General features: G+C 38.8%; 1 protein-coding gene and 1 long non-coding RNA gene across 3 annotated transcripts in view; one reads left to right on the top strand and one right to left on the bottom strand.

Moving 5' to 3' along the window:
• The window catches only part of LOC138160786 (tumor suppressor ARF-like), a 30,829-nt gene extending 25,190 nt beyond the window's left edge, over positions 1 to 5,639 (top strand). For both annotated transcript variants that reach the window (XM_069087537.1, XM_069087528.1), the window contains exons 2-3: positions 3,555 to 3,855; positions 5,410 to 5,639. In XM_069087537.1, coding sequence (XP_068943638.1) covers positions 3,555 to 3,845 — 291 coding nt within the window. In that variant the 3' untranslated portion in view covers positions 3,846 to 3,855; positions 5,410 to 5,639. The remainder of the gene's footprint in view (positions 1 to 3,554; positions 3,856 to 5,409) is intronic.
• A 6,407-nt stretch (positions 5,640 to 12,046) lies between these two features.
• Positions 12,047 to 23,669, bottom strand: LOC138161571 (uncharacterized). Its single transcript, XR_011168406.1, has 2 exons — positions 23,344 to 23,669; positions 12,047 to 12,498 (listed from the first exon to the last, which is right to left on the bottom strand). It is a non-coding gene; the product is annotated as an uncharacterized lncRNA (long non-coding RNA).
• Positions 23,670 to 23,918: the final 249 nt, after the last annotated feature.

Genomic DNA, 23,918 nt, shown 5'->3' with positions numbered 1-23,918 from the left:
ATGGGGTGGTTGACCGAACGAGGAGAGGGGGAAAGGAGTTTTACGGAGCTCGGTATAAAAGGCAGTTTACCGTAGGCTTTAAAGAATGAACTATTGATTCTAATTATTCGCAGGGGAAAAAAAGTTAAAAAGAAATGGTAATTTTTTAAAAATGCATTCACTGTTGAATGGTGTATGTTTCTAAATAATGAACTACATAGTTAAGGATTCCAGATGATGAAATGGATGGAATGATTCGTATATATGTATATAAATGAAACAACTTTTCCTGATTCCAAACCTTCTACAAGATTTAAAAATACAGTTCATAGGGGAGAAAGTTAACAGTGATAAATAGAAAAGTTATCTTATAAAGTCTAACATTGTGGATCTGAGATGTGGGGTGGGACAGGATGAAGATATTTTAGTTACAAGATGGATGACTGGTAAATGATCAGATATTGGGGAGGGGCAGAGAAAATGTGACCTCTAAAATAATGTGTGTGTGTGTGTGTGTGTGTGTGCGCCCGTGTGTGCGCGTGTGTGTGCCTGCTTGTTGGATTAAAGCTATCTCCAGTCTACAAAACCACTGAATTGCCTCCCCTACCATCTCCCTAAATCTAAGATAAAACTGTTACCCTCTCAGGATACCAGAATTATTCTAGTTCAGACTTGACTAATTTCGTATGAAATTATTTCGGTCTCTGTCCAAGAAAACAGAAAACAAAACCAAAAAAATCAAAGACTCCACTCACAAATGAAACAACTTTTTCCTGACTCCAAAACATCTACAGGACATAAAAATGTAGTTCAGTGTGGAGAAAATTAACAATGCCTAGCTTATTGTGGGTCTGAGGAGTAGGGTGGGGTGGGGGTGGGGGGGTGAAGATATTTTGGTTTCTAAGTGGATAAATAATCAGACATTGGGGGAGGGCAAATAAAATGTCATGGTTATATTAGTTCCTTTTCAAAATTTGACCTCAAAAGTAATAAATGGCTCACCTTCAAGACAGAAGTGGTGTTTGTTATCTACAAAAGTACTTTATAATAGTCAATTCCCACTTATAAATTATTTGTCCTAGTTAATGTTGGATTTGGAAATGTGTATGCCTTTTAGTATTTTATTTTAAGTATGTCAGTGAAACAAAATGGCATGTTTCTTTTAGAAAAAAAGTTTCTTGAGAACTTTGAAAATTGCTTTTGAAAAAAGAAGCAAAGGATAGAAAATAGCTAGGTTTATGTTTTGAAGTAATTGATTAAAATACAGTCTTCAAAAAGATTATGTTTAAATGTCCTTTTTAAAAAGTGGAGAGAACTCAAAGGCACCTAGAACCTGGGTGCAAACCCCTGTGGTCAGCTTCTTGGATTCAGAAAGGAGACTGGTCAGCTTAGGGTTGGCTGCTATCTACATTGTTGGAAGCAATTAGTGAAAGCAAATATCTTCTAAGTTGTTTTTAAACACTGAGATAAAAAAAAAAACACTTCAAACAAATATTGTATTGTTTCTTATTTGTGAGGTGAACTGAATTACATCAAATATTTTATGTAGAGTTTAACAAGAGGTGATACAATAATTGTAATTGCACCATAGCAATTTTTTTGCCTTGAATATCTAATTTTATTCACCTAGATGTCTTTGCTGAAGAAAATTTAAATGAAAATGCTCAATAACTTTACTATTTCCAATGAATATTTAAATGAATATTTTCAACAGTTTTACACTATTTGCAATTAATATTCAATTCCTTCCGTGTAATTTGTAAATCATTTGGGATTTAATTGGTATTTACTTGGGCAAATTAAAATAATAAGGGCATTAAATTCGATGGTCCCTGAAATCTGGTTCCAGTCCAAGACCCCAAATCTTTTCATTTTTCCTGTTGTTGTTAGTTTTGTGAACTGTGTATTAGTGCTGAAGCTAAAAAGCCATGAAATTGGTTTGTAAATGAACTCATTAAACTAAAATCCATGATTATTGTCCTTAAATTTATCACCTCAGAAGGCTATATATTTTTTTCCATTAATGTTGTCATAACTCGAAGCACTTCTCTTTGGAAATTATTTTTAAAGACATTTTACAAGTCATACTGTATCATAATCATTTCTACTATCTGTGAAATAGAGATATTCCTGGGACAAGCCAAACAAACTAAATAATAAAAGCTAAATTAAGCTAGGTTTCTTTTTTAGTTTCAAATTTTTCTTTTTTAAAATCAGATACCAGGACTAAAGGCATGAGTTGCGGCAGAGCTCACAGCTTGAACATCTTGAACATCACCATAAATATAGCGAAGCCCCAAAATTCATCTTTTAGTCTATGTTATTTATGAAAAATTAATTCAAATTTTAATATTTTCAGACTTTAAAAATATTAGTTTTAATATCTACCCTCCATTATAATAGCCACCTTATTTTCCAATCCCTTGTATGTATATATATACATATATACATATATATATATTTTTTCAAATGTATAAAATCACTACCGGGACATTATATTTTTATTTGAAAGTTCCACAATATTTGATAATTACAGACCTTCATATGCGAACCATGAGAATTTATTTTTTGTTTGAAAAAATTATTTAAGTCAGTTAAATGGAGTTAGCCGCATATCAGTACAATACAGCAAAATTCACTATGATACAATAATGTGTGTATTTGAGAACAGAAAATAAATTCCTTCAAATAGTCTTGTATATGCTCTGGCCTTACGTATCTGTTTCGTGGTCTGAGAGCGTGCCGAACATCCTTGGGATAAGGAGTTTCACATAAGGATTTAGAAGTCCCCTAGTACTGGGATCTCATTTGCTCCCAAAGAAACTGCAGCCCTAGAAAGTAACTGGAATTACCTTAGACCATAGGTTATTAAGTTACAGATCATGGATTCAAATGCAGATTCTCTGACTACACATCTGTGGTTCTTTTCACTTATTTTAAACTGAATTTAATTCAATTTACATGAGTCTAGATTCCTCCAGACCCAATAGTCTGATCTATTTCCCAGAGTCCTACACCTTTCAGATCCTGTAACTGTGGTGAGATCCTGGCGGCAATTCTTTGCCACTTTAATGGTTCTGTGATCCCATCGAATTGTACTCTCTTCAGTAAGGTTAATTGGAACTAATCCATGCAGTCTCATCTACTATTGCCTGGGCAACACAGAGAGTGTTGTCACAACAAAATTAACAAAGACCCTAGTCTTTGTTCTGAGTAGCCAACAACACCTCAGGCAAATACATTTCCATCTCTATTGATTATTCTGAGGTACTGAAGAAAACGAATGCATACATCAGTGCTTAAAATCACTTACTCTTTGTGGCTTCTGTTTTTGTAGTACTGACTTCCAACTTCCTCACCTACAGACTAAGAGCTGTGCTGTATCTCACCCCATCCTTAAATTAAGTTCAACTTAAAACAAAAAAAAAATTCTAAAGCATCTCTGTGCGTAAGACAGTGTTAGGTACTGGGAATACAGAGATAAAAAGACCATAAACCTCACTATTTGCGCCTAATCATAGGAATTTTCCCAAGTTGCTTTGCTAATGTGTCCAACCCTGCCATTTGTTCTCTAGGTCATGATGATGGGCAGTGTGAGCGTGGCAGAGCTCCTGCTGAAGCACGGAGCGGAGCCCAACACCCCGGACCTGACAACCCTCACTCTACCAGTCCACGACGCTGCCCGGGAGGGCTTCCTGGACACTCTGATGATGCTTCACCAGGCGGGGGCACGGTTGGACATCAAGGACTCCCTGGGTCGCCTCCCCGTGGACCTAGCTGAGGAACAGGGACACCACCTCGTGGTCACGTATCTGCGCGAGGCGGTGAAGGGAGGACTGAAATCCCCGACCCAGAATGGAGAATAGGATCCTCCAGGTGAATCCAAAAGAAAAAATTAGTAAATGTGTACGGAGTCTCTTTGGTTAATTTAAGACTGTCACAGCTTTTCCCCTTCGCTAGGACCACCAAAGTTAAGGATGTAATAGCTACAGTTTTTATTTAGCTCTTTAAGGTTTGCAAAGCGCTTTATAAATATCTTCTTTGTTTCTCACAAAAAACCCAGTGAAGGTAAGTGCAATTATCCCCGTTTTCCAGATAAGAAAACAAACTGAGAGAAGTTAAATGATCTACCCATGGTCACATAACTTGTGTTTCAAGGCAGACTTGAACAAAGATTTCCCGGACTTCAGGTCCAACACTCTACCCAACCGTAAAATGTAGCTACTGTGGTATGCTCGCAGATTGCTTCTGTGGCTACTGAGGTCAGGTGTGTTCAGAATTGATGCAGCCAAAATAGAAAAAAATACAATTCCATTTCCTAAATATGTTAGGAGCCTATTGTGTGTGACAGAAGATTTTTAGAGGTTGTGGGGCATAATGGAGGGAGAACTCAAAAAGACCTGGTCGCAAATGCAGCCTTTGAGAAAGACTCAATGACCGTGCGCTAGTAATTTCTAGTTACTAGTCTAGTAACTTCTCCATGCCCTCCAGACAGCGCTCTAAGGCTACACATTGCAGCGCTTTTACTTTGGTAGACTAACATCCTCACCGAAAATTTCCTTGCGCGGTCTGTCCCAAGTCCTCTACACTCCAAGTCTGCAGAAATAGTAGGCTTTGCAAGAACAATTTTCCGGTACCTTACCTATGCCTTCCATAGCTACTACGTACAGTGCGCGAATAGTTTCTGTGCTCTTCAAAAAGTCATGGAAAGGGATCTGTAATTAGAGCCGACACCATCTGGAAAGCCGAAAAGCAAAGAACTAGGTGCAGCTTTCCCCCAGCCTTTCTAAATCAACATTCCTGATTTTGTACATTTCCCCCCAATGACCGGTGGAAAAGTTCGTAGTGGGGGTGAGGGGATCCACAAAGACAGATAGCCCACAGAGGAACCTCTATCCAACTGAGGGACGCAGAGCTGCTCCAGTTCAAGACCTGCAGTTAGGGACGCTGTGTTCTGTTAGAAACATGGGTTCCCTTATTGTACTGGAGGGGAGAGCGGGGAGAGGCAAACTTCAGAGCAGTGGTGTGCCCTATGACACTTGTTTATGAATGGCTCTGGTTGGTCAACAAATACCTACTCTGAACTAAGCATGGTGATGAGCTCCGAGATTACTCCCTCTCCCCCTCCCCATGCACACACAAATGCAAAAAGCCCTCCCTTAGGGAGCTCACAGTCTAATAAGGGAGACAATATTCAAACAACTTCGAACAAATAAGGTATATACAAAATAAGCCAGTGATAATCAATAGAAGAAAAGCCCAAGTATGAAGAGGGATACAGAAGGGGCGGGGGGAGTCTTAGTAGCAGTAAGAAGAGGTTGTTTGAGTTAAATGAAAGCTAGTTCTTTGTACCCATTTTGGGATTTTGGGTGAGAATTGGGATGGCGTAACGAATACGGAGTTTTCTTAGACTGCCCTTTTCTTTTGCAGATTTCTCTATCCTCCATAAATTTGGAAGGCTGTCTAGAAAGCTAGAAGACGGAGAGTACCCCCCCTCCAAAAGAAAGGCTTTCTGCCCTCCCCCTTCCCTGGAAAAGCTTCCAAAGGCTTAGTTCTACGCGCTTATAGAGCCTTGCGTCGCTGTCCACTAAATCTTGCTAAGCTTCCATATTTGTTGGAGGCAATTTTTTTTTTTAATAAACTTGCTTTTCTCGGAAGCCCTGAAACAGCAGTCTCTATCATTCTCAATAGCTGCTCAATATGCTGTGGCTGGACTCGATAAATGTGTGTGTGTTGTTGTTATTGTTGAGTCATGTCCTATTCTTCATGACGCCATGGACCGACAGCAGTTCATGGGGTTTTCTGGGCAAAGATACTGGAGTGTCTGCATTTCCTTCTCCATTGGATTAAGGCAAGCAAAGGTTAGGTGAATTGCCCAGGGTCACACAGCTAGTAAGTGTCTGAGGTCAGATTTTGAACTCAGGTCTTCCTGTTTTTAGATCAGTTTTTAGATCCATCAAACCACCTTCTAAGCAAAGAAGTTATTTGTTCAGGATCTCACAGCTAATAAGTATCTGAGGGTGGATTTGAACTAAGGTCCTCTTAACTCTAGTTCCAGTGACCTTTCAGTGGATAGACCCATCTAGTTGCTTTATTTATATAATAAACATTAAAATTATTTCCATGTCTTTAAAATTTGAATTATTTGTTGTGGTTTTCTTACAAAGAGAGCCATAGAAATCAGTCTTCTCTTTGCATTCATTTTTACTCAGTCAGCATTTATCTAAAAAAATATTTAGTATTTTATTTTCCCCCAATTACATGTAAAAAGTTTTTAACATTTATTTTTAAAAACTGTGAATTCCAAATTCTCTCCCTTTCTTTCCCCCCTTCCCCCCTCATTGAGAAGGCAAGCAATTCGATATGAGTTATATGTGTGTAGTCATGCAAAACATTTCCTATTAGTCATGTTGTGAAAGAAAACAGACAAAAAAAACTCAAAAAAAAAAAACTAAAGTAAAAAAGTATGCTTCGATCTGTATTCAGACTCCATCGGTTCTTTCTCTGGAGATGGATGGCATTTTCCACCATAAATCCTTCACAGTTTTCTTGGATACCAGTATTACTGAGAATAGGCAACTCACAGCATTGTGATCATCTTACAGCATTGTTGTTACTTTGTACACAATATATTGCACTTTGCAGCAGCTCATGTAAGTCTTTCCAAGATTTTCTGAGAACATCCTGCTCATCATTTCTTATAGTACAATAGTATTCCCTCATAATCACATGCCACCACTTGTTCAGCCATTCCTCACTTGATGGGCATTCCCTTAATTTGCAATTCTTTGCCACCAGAAGAGAGATGCTATAGCTATTTTTGTACACTTTAGGTCAATTTCCTTTTTGTTTTTTTAATCTCTTTTGGGATAAAGACTTAGTGTGGTATTTCTAGATCAAAGGGTTTTATAGTACTTTGGGCATAGTTCCAAACTGGTCTACTGAATGGTTGGATCAATTCACAACACCAATAGTGCATTAATGTCTCATTTTTCCCACATCTCCCCCAACATCTCACTTTCTTTTCTTATTAGCCAATCTAATAGGCATGAGATAATACCTCACAATTGGTTTAATGTGCATTTCTCCAATCAAGAGTGAGTTAGAGCATCTTTTCATATTGATTACTTTATCTGAAAATTGTTCATATCTTTTGATTATCAATTGGGGTGCAAATCTTACTTTTACAAATTTGACTCAGTTCTCTATGTTTGAGAAATGAGACTTTTATCAGAAAAACTTGCTTCAAAATTTTTTTTCACAATTACTATTAACTGTATTTTTCTCCATTCATTCTACCCCCCGCCATTTATCCTATTCTCTCTCCTTTTACCCTGTCCCTCCTCAAGTGTTTTGCTTCTGACTACCCCTTCCCCCAATCTGCCCTCTCTTCTATCACCCCAGCCCCCCTTCTCTTATAACTTTCTCCTTCTAATTTCCTGTAGGGCAAGATATATACCCAATTGAGCATGTGTGTCATTCCCTATTTGAGCCAATTCTAATGAGAGTAAGGTTCCCCTTCTTCCTTTCCACTATAAAAACTTTTTTGATCTCTTTTGTGGGAGATAATTTACCTTATTTTTCCTCTCCCTTCCCTTTCTCCCAGCACATTCCTCTCTCACTCCTTAATTTAATTTTATTTTTTTAGGTATCATCCCTTCATATTCAACTTACATTTATTCCCTCTGCTTACATATACTCCTTCTAACTGCTCTAATAATGAAAAAGTTCTTACAAGTTGCAAATATCATCTTGCCATGTAGGAATGCAAACACTTTAAACTTATTAAGTCCCTGTTTACCTTTCTATGCTTCTCATGAATCTTGTATTTGAAAGTCGAATTTTCTATTCAACTGTTGTTGTTTTTTTTCATCAAGAATGATTAAAAGTCCTCAGTCTCATTGAATATTCATTTTTTCCCTGAAGCATTATACTCAGGTTTGATGGGCATGTGCTTCTTGGTTGTAATCCTAATTCCCTTATACTACAGAATACCATATTCCAATTCCCTCAATACTTTAATGTAGAAGCTGCTAAATCGTGTGTTATCCTGACTGTGGCTCCATGAATTTTTTATTGGTGGCTGTTTGCAATATTTTCTCCTTGACTAGGAAATTCTGGCATTTGGCTATAATATTCCTGGGAGTTTTCATTTATGGATCTCTTTCAGGAGGTGATTGGTAGGTTCTTTCAATTTCTATTTTATCAAGAATATCTGGGCAGTTTTCGTTGATAATTTCTTGAAAGATGATGTCCAGGCTCTTTTTTTGATCATGGTTTTCAGGTATTCCAATAACTCTTACATTATCTATCCTGGATTTATTTTCCATATCAGTTGTTTTTCCCATGAAATATTTTTTTTCTCCTCATAGGACCAGCATGTTCTTAATATTTTTTTTTATCAAATGCTTTATTAACTTCTAGTGCACATCATTCATTTCCAAAAGATTTTGAGTTACAAGTTTTCTTCCCGTTTTTCCCCCTACCCACCACCCCAAAATAGCGATCCCACTGTATATCCCCTCCTCTAATCTGCTCTCTCCCATATCTTCTCACAAACCCCCTCCGACTTTCCAGTAGGGCACAGGAGATCTCTTTGCCCCAGTGCCTGTATATCTTACAGTTACATGTAAAATAATATTAATTATAGTATATAGATAGATGGATAGACAGACAGACAGATAGACAGACAGACAGACAGACAGACAGACAGACAGATAGATAGATAGATAGATAGATAGATAGATAGATAGATAGATAGATAGATAGACATTTGATTTTAAAGCTTTGAATTCCAGATTCATTCCCTTCCTCCCTTGTCACCCACCCTTACTGGGAAGATAAGCAATTCAATATAGGTTTTACATGTGTAGCTACACAAAACATTTCCATAGTGGATATATTGTAAAAGACTGACTATATTTCCCTCCCTCCTATCACACCTGCCACTTGTTCTATTCTCTACTTTGATTCTGTACCCCCCCCAAGCCTGCCCTCCCTTCTGTCATCCCCCTTCTCATCCCCTTCCCCCCTACTCTCCTGTTGAGTGAGGTTAAAACCTCTGGCTGCTGCAGGGCTGGGCTAGGTTCCCAGAGCTCTGTGCTGGCTACTTCCTGCCGGGCTGTTTTCAGCAGAAGGTTAGCTTCTCTGTGTCATTTTGTGGGCTCTGTAGCTTCGAAGTTTGTTCAGAGTCACCTTTTACATGAATTGGAGGAGGTGGCAGCTGGAGCCCATAGGAAGTCCTGTTTCTACTCTGCCATCTTGACTCTGCCCCTCCAATGAAATATTTCCTGTTGCCTTCTATTTTTTTTTGTTCTTTCAGTTTTGTACTTTTTTTTAGCACTTGAACTATTCTGTGTTTTAAGGTGTTATTTTCTTAAGTATTTTTTGTGTCTCTTTTACCAAGCTATTGAGTCTTATTTTTATGATTTCATTGGAATCTTGATTTTCATGATTTTATGCATCACTCTCATTTCTCTTCCCAATTTTTCCCCTACTTCTCTTACTTGATTTTCAAAATCCACTTTGAGCTATTCCATGGCCTGAGACCCAAAATTTTCTTGGAGGCTTTGGATGTTGGAGCTTTGACCTTGTTATCTACTTCTGAGTGTGCGTTTTGATCTTCCTTGTCACCACAGTAACTTTCTATCATCAGTAGTTTTTTTTTCCTTCTGTTTGATCCTTTTCCAGTCTATTTCTTGACTTTTAACTCTTTGTTAAAGTAGGGATTTGCTTCCAGGGTGGAGGGTACGATGTCCCAAACATCAGAGCTGTTTTTGGAGATACTTCTAGGGACCTGTAAGTTTTCAGTTCTTCCAAGGTGATATGATATAAGGAGAGGTTTGTTTACTCCTCCCCTGGCCCACGCTCTGGTCTGTGAGTGATCACAAGCACTCTTTTCTCCCATGGAACTGTGATAAGGGTCCAAGGGCCACTGCAGCTGCAAATTTTGGTGTGCCAGTGCTCCTCCTCACCCCTGGCACTTTCTAAATATGGGTGAAGTGACAGAGTCCTGCTCCCAGTGCTAGTAAAGGAACGCATGTAATCTCCTTCCGATCAATTGTTTGACACCCTTACCATCTGTGGACTGAAAACTCTGGAAGCAGCTGCTGCTGCTGCTGATTTGGTGACTCCCAAGGCTTGCTCATTGTTTGCTGGTGCTGGGCCTATGCTCTCGAGACCTGTGATGGACTCTGCTGCACTATCACCCAGGTGTGACAGACCTTTTCTGATGACCTCAGTTGTCTTTGGATGGAAAATGATTTCGTTCCATCCTTTTGTGGATGCTACTACTAATTCTGCTACTCCAGGAATTGTTTTATATCATTATTTAAAGGGGTTTGGGGAGAGCTCAGGGGAGTCACTGTCTTTTCTCTGCCATCTTAGTTCCTCTATCCCCTCATGTAACTTTCAGCATTTATTAAATATCTACATTTTGCTTGGTCCTAGAGAAGATACAAATATAAAGTCTGGTCCTTCAGTTCAATTAAATAAACATTTAATGCCTACCTTCTTCAAGATAAAAACAACAGCCCAGGGGTGGCTAGGCAGTGCAGTGAATAGACCACCAGCCCTAGAGTCAGGAGGGTCTGAGTTCTAATCCAGCCTCAGACACTTGACACACTTACTAGCCGTGTGACTTTGGGGAAGTCACTTAACCCCAATTGCCCTCCAAAAAGCAAAAAATAAAAAAAAATAATAATAATAAAAAACAGCCCTGACCTCAAGGAGTTTATCTCCTATTGGAAGCGTACAATTCTTTCTCAAGTAAGTAAATGCAAAATAATTTTAAGAAGGAAATTATACCAACAGCTGGGGGTATAAAAATGCTTTGTAGAGGCTGTGATATCTGAACTATGCTTTGAAAGAAAATAGTGATTCTGGGAGTGTGAGGTGAAGAGGGAATGCATGCTAAGTAAGGGTGACAGCTTGTATAAACCACTGAAGAAAGAAATGGAGTGTTGTGTTTTCTGAACAACTGGAAGACCAATTTGGCTGGAGAGGAGACTGCATGAAGAGGAAGAGCATGAAGAAAGACAAGAAAAGTAACAAATATGCTGACTGTAGAAGGCTTTAAATACTAGGTGGAAGATGCTGGACTCCTAGGGGCAAGAGAAGCAGCTTCAAAATCAAGACAATCTGGGTTCAAGTCCCTCCTTCTAACTCATACTTGTTGTCATTCCCTAGCCAAGTCACAGCTTCTTGGTGCTCACAAGGGCCACCCAAATTCCCAGGAAGTCTTTAAAGATGATCAAATCCAGAACAAATGCTGATTTCTTAAAATGAAAATATAGGCAAATGACCAAAAAGTTCAGAAAGCCTTGAGCTTTCTCACCTCACTCTTTTTTTTTTGCCATCTAATTAAGTGTACAATTGTTCTGTTTCTTTTTTTTTCAAAGATTTTCCTCTCCTCAACTCATATCATGCAGCACCACTTGTATTCAGTCTCTGTGTAGTGGGCACGGGAAGTAGGGGGGTGAAGTTGGTAATGATGAGGTATTACTTACCTTGCCCACTCACTCTCCCATCAGGTTACAAAACAAAATTGTCTTTATCTCTATTAACAAAACACAAGATAATAAGACACTACTTTTATTTTCGACACCTACTGCAATTCCAGTTACTCCCCTACTGAGCGCTCAGAGTAGGAGCCAATAGCCTCTCCCTCCCAAAGTGTCTCTGTGTGGGTTCCATTAGTTTGGTGTAGAGGAAATCTGGAAGACTTTCACCAGTCATGGTTAACCAGCTGGAGACTTCAGTTAGGGATCTCTACTTAATGGATTTGAAGCACTCTTGGGGCTGTGCTGTTCATAGGAGAAACTTTACTTTTACTTGACTTTATTTTAACATCAAATAATTAGCACATGAGATCTGGAAAAGAATCTTTGAGTTCATGTGTTCCAATTTCTTTGGATTTTTTCCAAATTAAAAATTTATTGATATAAATTTATTGATACTATACACATATATATGTATATAACTTTCATTTCCAAGTAAATCTCCCCTTCCCTACTCAACCAAGTGGGGTGGGGGTGAAGGGGCGAATGACAGACAGAAAGACTATATATTTATTATATATATATTTATATATTATATCTACATATTTATCTCCATAAAGATTCAGACAGAAACATAGAGACACTGACAGACATAAAGTGTTGGGGAAGTAATACAGTGAAATTAACCCACACAACAGTCTAACAGTATATGCAATGTTCTATGCCCATAAATCCCCCACCTCAGCAAAAAGGGGGGGAGACATTTTTCTTATCTATTCTACATTGATAGAATGGGGGGGGGTGATGACCATGAGGAAAGAGAGATGACCTAGGAAAGCATGGGAGACAATAATGATCAGGTCCATGAATTCTGTTGGAGACCAGGCAAGTTGATATCTTCATGCAGATGAGGAGCAAAGGAACTGGTGGCAATGGCAAAACTGTCTATATCAAAGGCTTAATACCTTGTTTATACTGGAGCCATGAGTCCTGCAGATACTGGAAGCTTTTTCAAACCATTCTGGGGAGGAAGGAGAAGATGGGCTTTTATCTACTCTAAAATGTGAATGAGGTAGATTCCCTAAGATTTTACTATTTGTTTCAGTTCTGATTAAATATCTTCCTAATCCAATGTTTATTAGATCAGGTTTAATACGATAGACAAGTGAAAACTTATATCTGAATGCCTTTCAGAGTTCCCCTTATCAATTGGGGTAAGGGCAAATGAGCCAGACAAGTCAAGTTATTACCCGAAATACTCGGGCAGCTAGGTGGCGCAGTGAGTACAGCACTGGCTCTGGAGTCAGGAGGACTGGAGTTCGGTTCCGGCCTCAGACACTTAATACCCACACACACACACACACACACACACAAAACTAGCCGTGTAACCTTGGGCAAGTTACTTAACCCCAATTGCCCTTCAAAAGGCAAGCAAATAAATGAATGGATGAATCAATCAATCAATAAAGCAAAATACTCCCCAAGATTTAGACCCTGCTTCACATGAATGTAGTCATGAGTAGAATCTAGGTGTATACTATAATTCTTATGTTATGTGACACAAATACATGATTTTGTCAATGTGATCTTCCAGTCTTTGGTTTAAAAAAGTACAATTTAGCATGCCATAAATCAAACAGGGACAGAACTCCTGCCCCAAGCATTAGAAGGCTGCTTGTGTACCCTGTATTCTGTTAACCTGAAACAGTAAAATAATTTCAGTGTTTTTCCTTAAAAGACCTTTGTTGACATTGGCACTGTTTCATATTTCCCTTGTTTACCCTCTGGCTTATTTGTTGGCACTTCCTTGTAAGATAACTAAAAATGTGCTAGATGAGTGTTTGTCAAGATTGAATTTCTGAGGCTCCTTTCAGTTCTAAATTTATGATTCTATGACAGTGATTTGCTTATAACAGGTATTCAATAAATATTTGCTGAATTGGATGGTAGCTATAATACCTGACATTTTAAAAGAACTTATAATTTTCACATATATGGTGTTATTTATTAACCATTTGAGTATCAATAATGTATGCCTAAATCATTCAACATAACTCCTGAGCTAGGCTTCTCACAATCACTGGGCTGGGCTACTTTAAAAAAAAAAAAAGGATGCCTTAAAAATAACCTAAGTTTACTTTTTCTAATACATTATTTGTGAAGCCATACTTCAAAATACAAAGTCAGGTCACTTCCAGGACTTTTTATTATAGGTATAGGATGGAATACAGACTCCTTAACCTAACCCTTCACAGTTTGGCTCTCACCTATCTTTCAAGCAATATTCAGGCCCTCTGTGTTACTATCAAGCTGTTTGTCATTATAAGGTGATCTGAACCCTAGAGTTTAGAAATGACACACATGACAGAATGAGCTAATGGTTAGGGACTTTATGAATGATTCAGAGACGGTAAATCATAATATGATGTGACTGGAGAGTATACAATTTGGGGATCAGGTTGGAAGCACTGGAGATGTTTAGCATGGACAAGGGAAACTCAGGAGCACATGGTCTCTGGCACTGTTCATGGGCCTGATCACTGTATTCACATTGTTGAAGAATTATCATAGTGAGGCTACATAAAAATTAGATTTTTATGTTTTTCTTCTAGAAAAAAATGGGAGTAATGATAAAAAGTTTCAGGAAAGAAAATTTTGAATCAATAAAAAGAAAAATTTCCCTAAACATCAGATCATTCAAAAGTAGAATGTATTGATTCAAGAATCAATCAATCAATAATTATTTATTCAGAGTCTACTATGTACTAGGCATTGTGCTAGGTGCTGGGAAAACAAAGACAAAATTGAAACAGTCTCTGTCCTTAAGGATATTTCATTATATCAGGAGAAATAATAAGGAAAACTACGTTCATAAATAATCAAATACAAAATAAATGTAAGAGAATTTTCGAGGGTAGAGGTAGGATTTGGGGGGATGAGGAGAGACTATGTACAATGTATAACTTAAGGAGAGTTTTGAAGGTAATATGGTATTCTAAGAGGTGAAAATAAAGTGGGAATTAATTCCAGTCATGGGAAACAGCCAGTACAAAAGGGAGGAGATGGGAGATAGAGTGTCATATTGTAAAACAACAAAATGTCCTATTTGGATGGACTTTAGAGTACAGAAAGAGGAGTAATATGTAATAAAGTGGGAAAGGTACGTTGGAAAGCAGTTGTGAAGGCCTATAAAGCTAAACAGAGGATCTCATATTGATCATAAAGGCAATAGGGAGACATTGGAGTTTACTGAGTAGGGCACTGACACAGTCATACTTAAGCTTTAGGAAAATCATTTTGTCAGCTGTATGGAGGATAGATAAGAGGGAAGAGATTTGAGGCAGAGAGACCAATTGGGAGGCCAGTATTTCAGTTAGGTAGTTAGGAATAAGACTAGCAATTGATTGTACACAGGAGATTAGAGTGAGGAATCAGGGATAATACCAAGCATAATGATTCTGGGTGACTAGGAAAATGGTTGTGCTCTAGTCAGAAATAGGAAAGTTTGGAAGGGGTAGATTTTTTGCGGGGAGGGAACGTGATGAGTTTGATTTTGTACATGTTGAGTAATGAATTTCCCATAAGTGGAGAGACTGGAGCAGAGACAGGATGACCTCTTGTTGGGAATATAGTCAGTCAGGTTAGTGTTCTGAATTGGAATGCCCTTTAAATTGCTTTCTGATTCTAAGATTCTGTGATATAAATTTTGATTGAGATTATGACTTAATCCCTTTTTATTTTAGAAAAGCAATATAGTATGGAACATTGAAAAGAAGGCTGCATTAGAAATCATTTTGCCTGAGTTAAATCCTGGTTCTGGCCCTTGCAAACTGTGACAGATCATAGGCAGGGCATTTAATCCCATGAACTTCAGTTTCCTTATCCTTAAAATGGGTTTGTGGCTAACAATAACATTTGTACTTTCTAACTCACAGGGTTGTTGGGAAGGCAAATGCAATATGAATGTAATTTACTCTTAGCTAACACATCTGAAAATTAGAGATTCCAAGCAATTCAGAAGATAACGTTTGTGTCATGGAAAAAGCTTTTTTGATAGAAAATATGAATAGTTCATATGTTCCTCTAAGTTCATGATTTTACAGCTTGGTCCTGGTAAGTATGAGCAACTAAGCCCCTGAACTGGTAACAGGTATTCAAGTTTGCACTACTTGAAATTGCATATTTCTGTTGGATCATATTTACATAATTACAATTTCAAGTATCCTCCCTCAGGGTTGCTATTATACTCTGACATAATGTATCTAAACTGCTTTGCAAAACTGAAAGTTGTAATTATTTGATAACAAATTATTCTTTGGACAGAAAACTGGTTGAAATCTCATGAGGAGGGCAGGGATAAAGAATGACTGATATTGGAGAGCACAATTTCTGACTTTCTTTTAAGGTAGGGACTAAATCCCAATATCAGCCTTCCTTGGGGGAAAGGAAAACGATAGACACAAAACTCTACCATCCCACCCTATCCACACCCCAAAGCTCCCAAGGAAAAATCTCAATATTTGGATAGTTATACCTATAACTTTGATCTCTCCCCAGCACAAGGTTGGAATTCAGGACCCTAAGCTCCTGATCCCCTCCACTTGTAGCTACTAAGTTATTATGGGAGAGGAGAGATAAGTAGGAAAGAGCAAAGACTTCTTTGGAGGTTAGTAAGAAACTATGATGACTCTTACTTATAATAGGGACATCAGGTGCAGAATGTTCCGTATGATGTTAAATGAAATCACTTTTGTTTTGTTCAACTTTTTCCTTGTGTGATAGTAATGGCATTTAAAGATTCCCCTGTATTGGCTTGGTTTTCAAATTGATTGTGTTAAAACCCAGAGCTTGTTAATCCCACCTGTGGGATGGACTTGTTGATGTGAAAAGAAAGTCCTGAACTGGGAGGAGCTGGTGAGGTAGATTTGGAGAGACAAGAGAGAGGCAGAAGAACTTTTTTTGGAAGCAGCACCTCGTGGAGGCAGAGAGAGACTAAGAGAATTGCTGGTGGCCGCTTTGAATTGCCCTGGACTTTTGAGACCTGCCCCCGGAGCTGCCAAGGACTGAGGAGACATGGCTGTTTTGCTGGTACTTTGTCTGTCTGTTTTGATGTTGTTTTGCCAGATTTGTCCACTGGTGAAAGACTGTCCTGTTGAAGAAGTCCTGGAACCTGGCTGTTGGCTAAGAAGCCCGGACACTGTCCTGCAGACAGAGAGTGAATACTGTCCACTGGTGAAGGACAGTGCTGTTGTTGCAGGGGTCTGGAGACTGTCCTGCAGACAGAGTGACTACTGTCCACTGGTGAAGGACAGTGCTGTTGTTGCAGGGGTCTGGAGACTGTCCTGCAGACAGAGTGAATACTGTCCACTGGTGAAGGACAGTGCTGTTGTTGCAGGGGTCTGGGAACCTTTCTGTTGGTTCAGAAGCCCTGAAGAAGGATTTTCTTGTTGTATGTTTACAGAAATCCTGGGAGAGGGTTTTGCTAATGTTTTCAGGGGTTCTAGGACTGTTCTACAGACAGGATGAATTAATGAAGGGACTGGCAGTGTATCTTGTGGCCTTGCTAAGCCTTGTCTCCCCAGGAACTAAGATTGCTGAGAACCTGCCTCGTGTCAAGATGAAGAAAAGACCTCCATTTGGGTATTAAGTGCTGTTTTTAAACTTGATGTAACTCTGGGGTAGATTCAATTGAGATCCAGGGGTGGGGAACTTTTGACCTTTTTGTGCTCTGTGATTGACAAATGAAGGTATAGCCTAGGGGTGGAGAAGTATTTAGACCAGGGACTTTGTAATTGATAGAATGATTGGAAGGTCCTGGGGTGGGGTAGTCCTTGGAGATTATTTAATCACACTTAGTAAATGTTGTATTTTGAATGATGTCATGTTTTGATCTTCTCTGTTCTTGGTTGGTCACTGAATAAAATGGAGAGCAGCTATGCTGGTATTTTGAACCTTGGGAAGTTGCCTTTCCTTGGTGTGACATTACACCTTGTTATAAGAAAGGCTCTTTGATTCAAGAGTCAGGGAGAATATCTGGAAATGACTATGATATAAAAAACAAAAGTCATCATAAGCCTTATTTTTAAAAAGAAAAAGAAACAATGATGGGCATTTTCACTGGCCTGACCTTTTTTGGACCATTTCTGGTCAGGGTTCCTCCTCTTCCTCTTGCTCTTCCCCTAGCCAGCCATGAATCTCTCTTTCTGCTGAAACATCCCTCCAACCTCTGTCAGCACTATGTGCAAGGCACTGTGTCAGGCTGCTTTGCTTCTTCTAATTACCCTAGCTCGTTTCTTCATGGTGTTTCCACAGGATTCTGGTCATCTCTTGGTACAGTTCTGAGTTGGGGGGGGGTTTATAGCTGATTTTCTTTGATTTTGTCATGGATCCCTCTGGTGAATTTTGAGAGCTTTACTAGGGGTGTTCCCAGAATCCTATAGATGCCAACACTGCCATCCCATGCCCAATTCAATTCAATAAATGGGAAGTAAGGCCATGGAGATGCAAAAAGAAAAATAGCATGGACTCTGCTCTCAAGGAACTTAAAATTTAATTGTAAGTAATTGTGAGGACAAGTATAAATATAGTGAGCATATGTGGGGAAATGTTCAGTCATTTCAGTCATATCTGATTCTTTATGACCCCATTTGGAGTTTTCTTGGCAAAGACACTGGAATAACTTGTCATTTTCTTCTTTAACTCATTTTACAGATGAGGAACTGAGGGAAACAGGGTTAAGTGATTGACCCAGGGTCACACAGCTAATAGGTATCTGAGGCCAGATTTGAACTCAGGTAGATGAATCATCTTGATTCCAAAAATGAGATAAGCACAAAAGAAAGGTTCAGGCAAAGTGCTATGAGAAATTTTAAAAGGGGAGATTTCATGATGATGACAATTGTTAATACTTCACTTTGCCTGGGTATATCAACCTGTGATGTCATCAGCGTGGGGAATTCCTTCCACAGAATAAGATCTATAAGTTGTCTTCAACTTATACTCTTAGAGAGTTTCTTGGCGGCACTAAGAGGTTAAATGGCTTGCCTATGGCGATAATAGCTGGTGTATATCATAGCAGAATTGGAACTCAGACCTTCTTGACCTCAAGGCCAACTATCTTCTATGACATATTGTCATAGTCCGGGGCCATTTGTTTAGGGTGTTAGAAAGGGAATTACAGTAAGATTTCTTGGGCTAAATGATCACTGTGATCCCTTTAAATCTTGAGATTCAGTGATTTTGTGAAGTAGCATTCCTATTTTTTTTCCCAAGCTGGATTGTTGTAATGGTAATAGAAATTTGAAGATCTTCCCTGCCCCTTGATAAACCTAAATTGAACTTGAGGATATTTCCTTATTTAAAAACATACTCTGCTCCCTAATAGGCTGCATGTGCTCACCTGTGATGAGAGGCTTGTTTTTCAGGAAGGCACAACTTTTGTTACTTTGTAGTCAAGTGGGTCACAAGGGTTGTGATGTTCTCTGACCCTGGAGAAGGCTTCCTTAGAGATATACTGGGTAGCTAGATTGTACCAGTAGATAGAGTGCCAGGCCTGGAATTAGGAAGACTTGTCTTACTGAATTCAAATGTGGCCTCAAATACTTAGCAACTGTGTGATCCTGGGCAAGTCACTTCACTCTGTTTGCCTCAGTTTCTTCACCTGTAAAATGAACTAGAGAATGAAATGGCAAATCACTCCAGTATCTTGGCCAAGAAAACTCCAAATGGGATCAGAAAGAGTGGATATGACTGAAAAAATGACACAACAACAGAGACATATTGCTTACTAAACCAAAATCTACACTAAAAAGTGAGTAGAAGAAATACATATATATATATATATGTAAGTGTGTGTATGTGTGTATGTATATATATATATATATATATAAATTAGAATTTAAAGCTGAAAGGGATTAAGAAATTGCATCTAATATAGCACTCCCATTCCCAGAACACCAGAGTTTCCTGCTACTGTGAACAGACACACACACATTCCCTCCCCTCCCCACCCCCTGCCCAGGAAACAGGAGCAATCAGATCTTATACATTATGTTTATCTGCCTTCACCAGCAGAGCTTCTCCCATTAGCTGATATTCTTCCTGGGCTCATTGCCATATAGTTGGCAAACTTCCACTCCCTTTAACCCTTTAACTCCTATATTATGAATCCATAATGCCAAAGATCGAACTCTCCTTCTCCATACCATGCTGCCCCATGTCTCCCCCCACCCCCCGCCATCCACCTCATTTCTATCCCTATAAAGTCTCATTCTCCCCACTGTGTCCTCTGGAATACCTACCCAATAATTAATTTACAAACATACCTTCATTTTAGACCTTCTCCTATTCATCTTCTTGCTCTCATTGATACTTGGTACCCCCAAATAATTCATCCCTGCCCATCCTTTCCAGTACTGGTTATGTTTTCTCTTATAATCCCCAACTCACTGATTTTGGAGACAATCAGAATATTCCTTTTCTCCCTGATGTGTCATCCAAACTCTTCCTCTTATGACAGCATTCAGTAACTTTTGAGCTTTACTCTATACATATTTATCACTCTAGATCTTTATGGCTATTATTGTTTTCCATGAATATATTCTCTCTGCTTTCTCAATGACTTTCAACACCTGAGCCACTCTGCCCCTCTTGACCCCAACTGATGCCATTAAATTAGAAGACTTCAACATATATTTTTATGTTCCTTCAAATAACCTAACTTTTTATTCTTCAATATACTTAGCTATCATGATCTGCCTTAATACACAAAACTGGCCACATATTTTGCCATCAGCCACAAGTCTTTATAATCTATTTTCCCCCAATCAGAACCTTTAATCTTTCCACCTTTCAATACTTTGGCAATCCATCATCTCTGCTCTAGCTAGTCTCCTATCTTCCCAATTTTAACCCTCAATTCTACAGTAAACTCTTCTCTTAAATTCTTTATTCCCATATGCTAATACTGCTCACATTTTGTAAAACCTAATTATGGATTTCTCCCATCATCTGCTTCTTTTGCTTCTATTCACATGATACTGAACAAAATCTGAAGAGTCACACAACTCTACTGAATGGTTCCACTGTCAATTTGTTTTCTAGTCTCAAGTGGGCCCTCACTAGAGCAAGGTAATTTTTTTATTCTTCCCTAATTGACTCTCCACAATAGCTATCTCTCTTCTCTTCTCAAACTACCATAGCCTCACCTCTATTTACCCTCTCAGTTTAGGTCCTCACCTCATAGTTTACTGAAAAAATATGATCCATTTGTCTAAAGCTATTTCTTCTCTCCTCCTCATTTTGCAACACACCCCCTTATTTCTCAACCCTTTCCTTTCATCTCAAAATCCCTTGACATCATCTTCTAATATTTCCTCCCTTCCTCCATTTTCTTGTAAAGAAGTGAATGGTTCTTCTTGCCAAGGCCAAATCCTCTACATGTATACGTTATCCCATCTCTTCCCATTTTTCTCAGTAGACCATCACCACTATCATGCCCCCTTCTCACTAATTTTACATCTTTCACTGTCTATTGATTTTTCCCTGATATTTACAAATGTATCTAAGTCCCTTCAATCTCAAAAAAACCCGCAATACTTCCCACCATCCTGGTTAGCTATCATTCTATTTCTTTCTTTCCTTCCTTTCTCAGCCAAACAATTAAAAAAACCCAAATAACTTTCCACACTTGGTGCCTCCACTTCGTCTCCTCCAACTCTCTTCTAAATCCATCACTGTCTAGCTTACTATCTCTTTACTCAGCTTCCAAAGTTGTTAATGATCTCTTAAGTCCTAAATCTAATGTCCTTTTCAAAATTCTCATCATTCTTGATCTCTCCAACATTTTTGGACTGTTGACCATGGCACTCCCCTTGAATATTCTCTCCTCTCTGGGTTTTCCTGATGTTGTTTTGCTGCTTTTCCTAACCTTTGTTCTAATCCTAATTTTCTGTTGAGGAATCAACATCATCTATATAATACCCACTAATTGAATATGTGTCCCACAAGCCTCTCTCCTGGGCCTACTTCTGTTTTATCTTTATATTCTTTCACTTGGTTATATCATCAATTCCCATATGTTCAATTAACATCTCTTTGCAGATGATTCCTGTTGATGTATATCTACATCTAGATATATTATAGATAGATATAGATATAGCTTCAGCATTTCTCAGGAAGTGAAATCTCATATCATCAACTTCCTAGTGGACATCTTGAACTGGCCATCCCATTGGCAGCTAAATGACACAGTGGGTAGAACCCTGGGACTAGGGTCAGGAAGACCTGTGTTCAGATGTGGCTTCAGACACTTAACCGACTTTTTGACCCTGGACAAAACACAGATCTCCTTTCAGCCTCGTTTCCTTAACTATGAAATTGGGATTCTAGGGGCAGCCAGGTGGTACAATGATACCTGTGGATGGATCAGCCTGTCCCAGACATTCAGTAGGTGCCCACAATGGACTAGCCACTGTGCTAGACAGCCTCTGTCAAGTTGTGTGGCTGAGAAAGGGAGAAGCATGTCTATGTATGTAGATATGTCTATGGATAGAGATAGGAACACTCAATAAGCTATGGCTCCCTATTATCTTTAGGAGTGAATATAAGCTCCTGTCTGGCATTTAAAACTTTTCAGAGCCTACATCTTTTCCATCTTCCTAGTCTACTCCCATCCACTGATACTGGTGAACTGGCAGTTCTGCATACATGATGCCCCATCTCCTGCCTTTGAATTAGCTCTCATTCATGTCTGGACTGCATTTATTCCTCATCTCTGCCTCTTGAAATCCCTGGTTTCTTTCAAGATTCATTTTAGGAGCCCCTTTCTACATAAGTTTTTTTTTTTTTGTAGTTTCCTTTACCCCTAGACTCTCTTTTCCCCACTCCTAGGTCTCTTATGTCTGTGATACACACACACACACACACACACACACACACATACACGTCTTTCCTATTAGAACGTAAGTTCCTTGAAGGTAGAGACTCTAACTCTTACCTTTATATCTCTAGGACCTACCACAGTATTTGTTATATATTAGAGGTTTCATAAGTGCTTATGGATTGGTTGATCTAGTCACAGGATCATAGATTTAGAATTGGAAGAGCACCTTCGAGATTATCCAGTCCAAACTCTTCATTTCATACATGAGGGAACAAGAAGTCCAAGGAAGAGAAATCAGTTCTCACTGTCACAAAACTAACAAGTCAACTATCAAATTAAAAGAAAAAAAAAACAGAATAACACTGAGGGATGGCAGAATTCTAGTAAAAATGTGGGATTTGAAACTAGGTCTCCTGTCTTCAAATTCACTGGTCTTTCCATTAGACTCCACTGTCTAGGAGTATGTGTGAGGGAGTCATGGAGATAGAAATTAACATTTCAAATGAGATTTTTAATGTTTTAAATTAGATTTCTAATATACATCCTGGCTGTGTACCAGTCTGATTGCTAAGTCATGAGTGAAGGGGAGCTCTTATTAATGAGGTTGTACATGGTAGAGTTTTTTTTTAATATGTACAAAAGTTATGGGAAATAATGGGTTGGTTAGATGAACTGTTGGCAATTCAATTCAACAACAAAAATGCTGTGTCTGTTGTGTGCTAAGTACTAGAGAGAAAAAGAAGACAAAAACAGTCCCTGCCCTCAGAAAACATATTCTAGAATGATATTTTATATGAATGCAGATATACAAAGTCATATATAGCATTTCAGGAGATTGAGAGAGACCCAGCAACTGTGGAGACCAGGGAAATCCTCATGTAAGGAGAAGATGGCAGCAAAGCCATGTTTTGATAGAAGTGAGGGATTCTGTGAGACAAAGGACATTACAGAGGTGGGAGACCCCCAGCGCAAAGCTCTGCTTACCCTGTACAGGCCTTCCTCTTCCACAAAGGAGAAAATTTAAACTGTCCTGCAGTGAGCAGCAGTGGCTTCTAGATCCTAAAGATGCTCTGTTCCCGTGGTGAGCAGGAAGCTGTATTCATTATTTATGTCCTTACTGTGCCGTCATGATTTATTTTCTTTTGATCCTACTTGCACTGCTAAATGTTTTCAACTATTTCTGTTCCTGGCTTTATTTTGGCAAAGAAAATGATGATAAACATCTATTTGCCCAAGCCCCAGTGCACCACCTCCTGCTTTTGGCATCAGCCCTCAACTCATGACTAATTCTTATTCAGCTTTGTTGGGAGGAGCACATTTTTACTACTTGTGGAGTGATTATATTCCCAACCCTTCTCATTGGATAACTTATCATGCCATTTGACGTGGAAAAAAGGAACGAGTTCATGCCAGTGGTGCAGATGATATCAATAGCCAGACTGGGTTCTAATTCACACAGCAGGTTAGACCATGAACTGAAAAGAAACAAGACACAATGTTAGTAGGTTTTATGAAAGTTGTTCATATGAAACTTGTTCAGATGCCTGGCTATCCAAAAC

The sequence above is a fragment of the Petaurus breviceps genome, unplaced genomic scaffold (assembly GCF_028583685.1).
Source record: "Petaurus breviceps papuanus isolate PSGF00001 unplaced genomic scaffold, PetGlider_PUasm1.0 118, whole genome shotgun sequence".
Taxonomy (NCBI): domain Eukaryota; kingdom Metazoa; phylum Chordata; class Mammalia; order Diprotodontia; family Petauridae; genus Petaurus; species Petaurus breviceps.
The sequence above is the reverse complement of the archived record's forward strand: the minus strand, read 5'-3'. Positions and strand labels throughout refer to the sequence as shown.